Source organism: Capsicum annuum, chromosome 3 (assembly GCF_002878395.1).
Source record: "Capsicum annuum cultivar UCD-10X-F1 chromosome 3, UCD10Xv1.1, whole genome shotgun sequence".
Lineage (NCBI taxonomy): Eukaryota > Viridiplantae > Streptophyta > Magnoliopsida > Solanales > Solanaceae > Capsicum > Capsicum annuum.
Genome location: NC_061113.1, coordinates 233,396,752 through 233,404,417, shown reverse-complemented (window position 1 = coordinate 233,404,417; position 7,666 = coordinate 233,396,752). Strand labels below are relative to the sequence as shown.

Below are 7,666 nucleotides of genomic sequence, written 5' to 3'. Positions count from 1 at the left end.
TTCAACCAATACTTTAGCAAGATCAGTAACTCCCTTCATATTGAAAAATCTATTATCAAAACCTCGAACATGTGCTATGAACTGACAACTGAGATCTCGAAGTTTGTTGCTATCAAACTCATTCGAATAATATTCAGCCAATCTCATTATTTTTTTCTTATCAAAATTACCAAATGACTTAGTGGGATGTAAACAAGCCATACCAAGAAGTAAGTCAGTACTCACAACGTCGAAACGATAATTAAGCTCCTGAAGTAGCAAATCAATAACAACACAAAATCTTTCAACCCTAAAATGATGAAAATATGTAACATCAAGAGCTCTACGTTTCGACTTACCAGGAATGTAGCAAGCATCCATTTTTGGGATCTCTATCTCATATTTATCACAAAAAGAAAAGACATTATCTAGTAATGAGCTCCATCCACTATCTCTCATCCTTTGCAACTCTTGCTTTGCAGTATTGAGCAGTTTCAAAGCATTGAAAATATCTTGATCCATATTTTGTTATGAGGAGTTCAAATGATTTGTTATCATTAGAACTTTCAACATCAAGTGTAGCATAAAAGGAAAATCAAACCCTTTAATCGTATTCTCAAGAGTTTCAGCTGTAAGTCTATCAAGCTAATTTGGGCACTCACGTGCAGCAAATCCAAGCACATAAAGAATTGATGAAAATATGTCAATGAAGTTCTCTAATGTCTTACTGTGAGAACCCCAACGAGTGTCACATGGTCGTTGAAGTGCACGTTTTTTATTTAGTCCCCGTCCTGTGTGCACTTCACCAGAAATGATCAACTCCTCTAACTGTGCAGCTTGATGTTGTCTGAGCAAATCCATGCGCTTATAAGATGCTCCAACAATATTCAACACATTACTAATTGAACAAAAAAAATCATCCACATCTGAATTTTTCTTCATAAGAGCCACGAGTGTCAGCTGCAACTGGTGAGCAAAACAATGAGTAGAATAAGCAGATGGAGTATCACGCAAAATTAAACTCTTAAGACCATTTAGTTCTCCTTGCATGTTACTTGCACCATCATAACCTTGTCCACGGATTTGGGACGGACTTAGTGAGTGATATAAAAGAATATCCTTCAAGGATCGTGCAGATGTATCACTAACATGGACTACACCAACAAATCGCTCTATCACTTCATCTTTTTTGTCAACGTATTGTAGAACAAGTGTCATTTGCTCCTTATGTGATATATCTTTTGATTCATCTACTAGTATCCCAAAATAATCACCATCTAGGTCTTCCATTATAACCTTGATTGTTTTTTTTGTACAAGCATCAACAATATCTTTTTGAATTTTGGACAACACATCATTTTATTTTTTGGGGCATTTTCTAAAATAATGCTTCCAACATCCTCATTAATGTTTCCACACAATCGCAAAAGCTCAAGAAATATACCTTTATTTGTAGATGATACACTCTCATCATGACCACGAAATGACAATCCTAATCTCAAAAGAAACCTTGCAACATCGATTGAAGCACTCAAGTGATGCCAAGATTCATTTTTTTCTTTCTCGAAATGCTTGTCAAAAGATGTGCGAATAGATTGTGATTGATTCATCAGGTGAATCATCACGTTGAAACACTTGTTGTGGATTCTATTAACCTCTCCAATATGAGTTCCGAATCTCTCTAAAGCCTTGTTCCAACCCTTAAATCCATTTTGCGTAAAAACAATATCCGCCATATTTCCACGAACTTCATGCTCATTTTTTAATAAGTAGCAACACAAACAATATGCAACATCTTTTGATACACTGTACTCTAACCACTTGGTATATGGATCCTTGAACCAACCTAGATAAAATTTATGCATTGTAATTTTCTTCTTCCCAAATTGAGTTTTCGGAAAATTATGATCCTTAGGCTGACAAGGCCCCTTTTGAATATAATATCTTCTAACTTCGTCACATATATTAGCATCATATTCTACTATAGGCCTTCTTTATACCGGGTCGGCTTTCAAATATGTAAAATCGATATTTGAAGGAGTAGTATCTCTTTGAACTTCCGAAGGTATGGATGAAGCAACGAGTGAAATAGGAGCATTAGAGCTTGATTGCCCACATTTTGATCTAATTGTGACATTTCAGATATTGGTGAAGTAGCAAAATCTTTCAAAACTAATTACTAAATGCTAAACAAGATACATGAATTTATTTTCAGTTCGTATGCTTGCTATCTACGCTACTGTCAACTGGATATAAGAAGGTGTCGCTTGTAATTTCCTACTATCACTTGAAATTGTGAATTAAAGATTATCTTAATGATCTAATCATAAAGTGACTATGTATATATTTTGTAGTAATATTGTTTAACTTTCCTCTTAGCAAAGCAACATATTATATTTATGTGTCAAATTGTCAATTGTTATTTCATCTTTTTGAGAGGAATAGTGGATCACCTAAAATTCCCCAAATCAAGTACTCTTTATGCTAACTCAAATATTTTCTATAGAAATAATAATGGATAAGAAATAGATACACATCATATAAAAATTCAAATCCAACATCATATTTTGAATTTTTAACTCTAAAGAAAATTAAAGTACCTGCGTTTTGAGATTAGTGAATGAAGATTGTGAAAATTAAAAATAAAATTGAAAGAATAAGAGAAGAAGATGATATTTTGTTTTTAAATTTTGGAAGAGAAAGATGAAAAGTTTTTGTCTTTTGATGAAGAAGGGTTTTGAGTAAATAAGGAAGAATGGTTCAATAAATTAATAAATTAAGAAGTGAAAAAAGAATATGACAATAAATTAATATTAACATTGCAAAGTCAAACCCAAAATTCCGTGTAATGGCATATATGTAGTGTACTTTGTATAGGCAACTAAGCAAGCAAGTTGTAAAAAAGTTTATAAAAAAGAAACGCTGTTGTAGGGGTTCAAACCCGCCCAACAGGACACAAAAGTTGCGCCTTTTGCCACTGCACCCAGGCAAATGTCTGTTCACTGGTTTTTTTTATATATAATATCATTTTTGCTGTGATTCTTATATAATTATACTTAATCTACGTCGAGTTTACTGGGTGCCGGAGCATCTCGAAAAAAGACATCGGTCTGTCCCTGGCGGTACCTGAGGCACGGGTATATCTACTACTTGAATTACCTCTACCGCCAGTAATTTACTTTTTACTACCACTACCACTTTCGGGATAAATTTTTTTGACACTTTTACCGAGGTTTCTTAATTTATTCATAATATAAATCAAACTAAAAAAAATTTAAAATACACAAAAATAGTAAAATTAAATATTCAACAATTAATACACTAATTAAAAGTAAGAGATAAAACGACAATATCAAATTTTGAAAGTTGCGACTTTAGAAACTTTCGCTCGTACTTTATAATCGCAAAATTAAAAAATAGAATTGAGCACTTTAGGAGATATATAGAATATTTGAGAGAGAATGAGATTTGAGAGAATGAAAATTGAAGTAAAATGATTTGAAAGTGTAGGGTATTTATAGGAATTTTTTTAACGTTTAAAAAATATTTTAAATCAAAAAAAAAAATTGTTTAAAAAATTGGGCCAACTAGCCGTTTGAGGCTCCAAACGACTATATAGTCGTTGGGCCCAACAACTAGTTGGCCCAAATTTGATTTTTCCATTTTTTTTAAAATATAAATTGGGCCGAATCGGTTAACCGAGACCGATTATTGGGCCCAAAAAAAATTTGACCCAACCCGAGTTGATCAGGCTGAGTCAAATCGAGTCAAGTCTTATTGTGGGGCAGGCCAAGTCGGGCCGGGTCAAATCGACCCGTTTGACACCCTTAGATGCGGACGATCTTATTCCAGGCTGCTAGCTGGCACCACCTCTACTGGGCGAAGATGTGTGGTACGCTTGGATAGGCCTTAGTGATTTAGGTCGATACAATTGAATCATCGTTGGGAAGGGCCCAAGGTTTTAACCATAAATAGGACGTCCTCCTTTACTTGTAAAGGATCCACTCCCAGCACTCCCATCAATATACTCTCCCGTTTCATAATAAATGAATGGTTAGATTTTGACACACAAATTAAGTAAAAAATATTAAAAATATAAATTTAATACAACTTTTCATTTTTACCTCAAAAAAAAAAAAGTTGACCTTGTAATACCTTTTCAAAAATTAATTGGTTGCCAAATCAAATTTGGAAAAAAATTCAATGATTCACTTATTTTTAAACACCAATAAATACCACAACAATTTACTTATTCCGAAACGGAGGGAGTATCTTTTACTTGGTCTCCAATGTTTTTTTTTTTTGCATACTTAAATAGCTATGTATGGTTTCGTAAGCATCTCGGACATCATGGTTCCGCTCTTGATTACATTCGGGCATAGCATAGGCTCTTTCAGATTTATTTGTTTTACTTATTTGTTTTATTTTACTCGAAACTGATTGCTTTCTTTCATCACCTAATAATCTAATCGCTAACAAATCAAAACTAGAATTAGATTTAGAATAGATGATGGGAAGGTTCGTCTTCCATTGAGAGGCCTTAAGCCAATGTAAGAATAAGGTATTCAAAAATATTATAGGGTGATATTATTATTGTGTTAAGTTTTTTGATTGGTGAACTATTCAGTTATAAAAGGGTTACAATTCTAATGAACTAAAGCAAAAAAAGGTCAAGCGAACAAAATACATTAAAACATGACGAGGGCCCGGCACGGTACAGTAGATATCAAAATTCAAACATCACACCAAAATCAAAACTTTTAATACCAAAGTTTTGATATATTATGATACTTGGTAAGGGTCTTTAAAATTTTGATATTTAGTATATTGTACATGAAAAGTATATTTTTAATTTACCTTTTTAATATCTAAATTTTAAATATCAACTTAATTTAAAAAATTAATCAAACTTGATTTTCCCAAACTGAAATGTGAACTGCCAGATTAATAACCACATCTTTAACCACTCCACAAAACCAAAAAAATAAATAAAAAGGGCGTATGGACCGGGTTCGATACATTTAACACTAAACCGGTGTTTCAACGTAAACCGGCGGCGGCCTACACGTATAAATTGCCAGATCGTAAAAAAAAACCCTAGGGTTTAACCAGAAAAAAGTAGTAAAAGTGAAGACCAATTGGGGATAATGGCGAAATTTAACGAAGTGCAGAAGAAGAGAAGAGCAATAATCTCAGAGAGCAAAAGAGCAAAACATGGCGACCCGAATACCCGTAAACTTAAGCAGAAGGTCCAACCACATTCCATATCCGGAAAGCGTAAACGCAAGCTCTTTAAGAAATGGCGCAGGGTCTGTAATCAATATTTGTTTTCTTTTTATTGTTTTTGTTATTAGTGTTTTGTGTGTGTTGTTTGAGGTGAATTTGTGATTTGAGGTTGATTGATTGATGGGGAACAGGATCAGAAGGAGGCTATAGAAAAAGGTGTGATAACAATGGAGGATGTGGAGATGGCTGTAGCTGATGCTGCTCAAGGTATGTTACTTATGGCTCTAGCTGTTTTTATGGACCTAGTGTTTAAGCAGAGGGTAGCATTTTGCTTATGATCTTGTGTGCAAAGGCAATTCTAGGATTTCCAGAATATGCGTGCATCACTACCAAAAAAAGAGAGAGAGAAAAATGTACTTAGGGGTCGTTTGGTTGGAAAACAAGTTATCCCGCAATTATTAATCCCGAAACTAGCTATCCCATCCCGGATTAGTTATCCCAGCCTCAAGGAGGGATAAGAAAAACACTATAATCCCGTGATGAGTTAAACCCATGCATTTTGTCCCAACCAAATATGGGATAAGCTCCTCTTCTAAGTTAATCCCAGGATAATCCTTATCCCTCCTAACAAACGACCCCTTGTGGGAATTGTTCCGAGTCCTCAAGGTAACTAACACAACTTTTAACCAAGTGCATCATTTAGTTTCTTGTAGCATGGGAGTAAACATGTAATATTATACTAATTTTAGAAAATATATACATAAACAAATTAGTTTAACAAAGAGACAACAGGTTCACATGCCTCCTTTTCTTTTAATGTAAATTCGCCCCTGCTTGTGTGTGTTGGAAGAGGGGTAGGGGTTGGAATCCCTTAGAATTATGGCATTTGCTACTCGAGCCAGTGGCAGAACGAGTAAATTTATGTAAGAAGGTTAAGAAGAAAGATACTAGAGTAGCATAGATGGGATTGGAATGTGAGGCCTAAAGCAACTTTTGTCCATTCCTTTATTAGTTATTACTTGTTGATGAAGGGTTCAATGAAGTGGGTTGATAGCCCTGAGGTTCAAATTCCGGCAGACACAAAGCACTAGGTAATTTCTTTCTATGTTTTCTAGTGTTGGTGGACAGAGATGTTGGTGTTGCGTATGGGAGGTGGCAAGTATTTCGTGGAATTAGTCTAGGTGCAAGTAAACTAACCCGTACACCATGGTTGTCAAAAAGAATAAATTAATATTCCCTTATGTTGAGGGGATTTAACAATTTGTATATAATTAAAAGGTTTTTATTTTTATCCTATTTGCACAGAGTAATCTTTCATAGGAGGAGATTTAATCTCTTTCATTAGCTCCGTCCATGGCTTGATCTAGTTAGAATTCAAAATCTAGTGAATCTACGTCTTTGATATGCTCTAGGCTCAAGTGTTATAATGTTGATCCTAATCAATTTCTTAGGTTGAGCTGAGATTGCTGATTCAGTGGGGAAAGGCTCATCTTTTTGTTGCTTTACTCCTTGTGTTTACGAGTGTATAGTTATTGCTTCCTATTATGAGTATGTTGAATGATATGTTAAAAGTTTTGGTGTTTCTGGTAGTTGCTATATCTGCTTTACTTTCTGTTTGTTCCTCCTCTCTATTTTCGTGTGCGCGGTAGTGGAAAAAGAGGTATGATCTATGTCAAACTGATTGACATTGTTCTAATGGTTTCAGGGAAAACTCAAGACGCCAATAAAACTCCTGGTAAATTTCCGATGAAGAAGAGCTCAAAACTCAAACTAAAGCAACTAAAGAAGAAAGGCAAGTTACTATAGATTATAGAGTTGCTATTTTTCGTCCTCATCCTGGATGGATTATGCATTCTTTGTTGATTTTGTTTATTGATTACAAATGCACGTGTTACAGGAAAGAACAAAAGGAAATCGGATAAGCAAGCTACAGAATCTTCCACAGATGCAATGGAGGAGTAAAGCATAATGGGAATGTCTTTTTCTCATTCTGTCCCAACTTTCGTAAAAGTTAACAATGATCTTGTAAACTACATTTGTATTGTCTTGCTACTAGGAAAAAAAAGGAGGGAGAGTTCTTATAGTTTCCTTTTGTTAGTGGTAATATGTTTTTGTATCATGCAGTTTTGTGGATAGGATCTTCTGGGATTAAGGATGTTCTGAAACACGAGGTTGATAACTCACGAAGAACAAATTTAAATTGGTTATATAAGTTAGGTTTTTCAATGTTTTGTGAAGATGCTTGCTTGCTTATGATTTTGTGCTTTAATTGGCATTTGCATTAGAATGTTGTGTCAGAATCTAAGTTTTAAACAAAAGAAGCTTTAGAAAGCACTTAATTCCAGCACTCTATTATATGGTCTCTCTAGATCAATGAACACCTTTTGAGAAAACATATGACAGAGTACCACCCGAGGTGTCTGAAGAGTCACTAGCATCAAAATAGTTGTAAATGATAAGG

At 34.4% G+C, this 7,666-nt stretch overlaps 2 protein-coding genes across 2 annotated transcripts; one reads left to right on the top strand and one right to left on the bottom strand.

Annotated features, from left to right (window-relative positions):
- Positions 1-624: 624 nt before the first annotated feature.
- Positions 625-1,715, bottom strand: LOC107864999 (zinc finger MYM-type protein 1-like). Its single transcript, XM_047408679.1, has 2 exons — positions 1,377-1,715; positions 625-1,275 (listed from the first exon to the last, which is right to left on the bottom strand). The coding sequence occupies exons 1-2, from the start codon at positions 1,713-1,715 to the stop codon at positions 625-627; spliced, it is 990 nt and encodes a 329-aa protein (XP_047264635.1).
- A 2,878-nt stretch (positions 1,716-4,593) lies between these two features.
- Positions 4,594-7,442, top strand: LOC107862946. The gene is made up of 4 exons (XM_016708661.2): positions 4,594-5,288; positions 5,397-5,472; positions 6,911-6,997; positions 7,103-7,442. Exons 1-4 carry the CDS (start codon positions 5,127-5,129, stop codon positions 7,165-7,167), a joined length of 390 nt encoding a protein of 129 aa, XP_016564147.1. The 5' UTR covers positions 4,594-5,126; the 3' UTR covers positions 7,168-7,442.
- Positions 7,443-7,666: the final 224 nt, after the last annotated feature.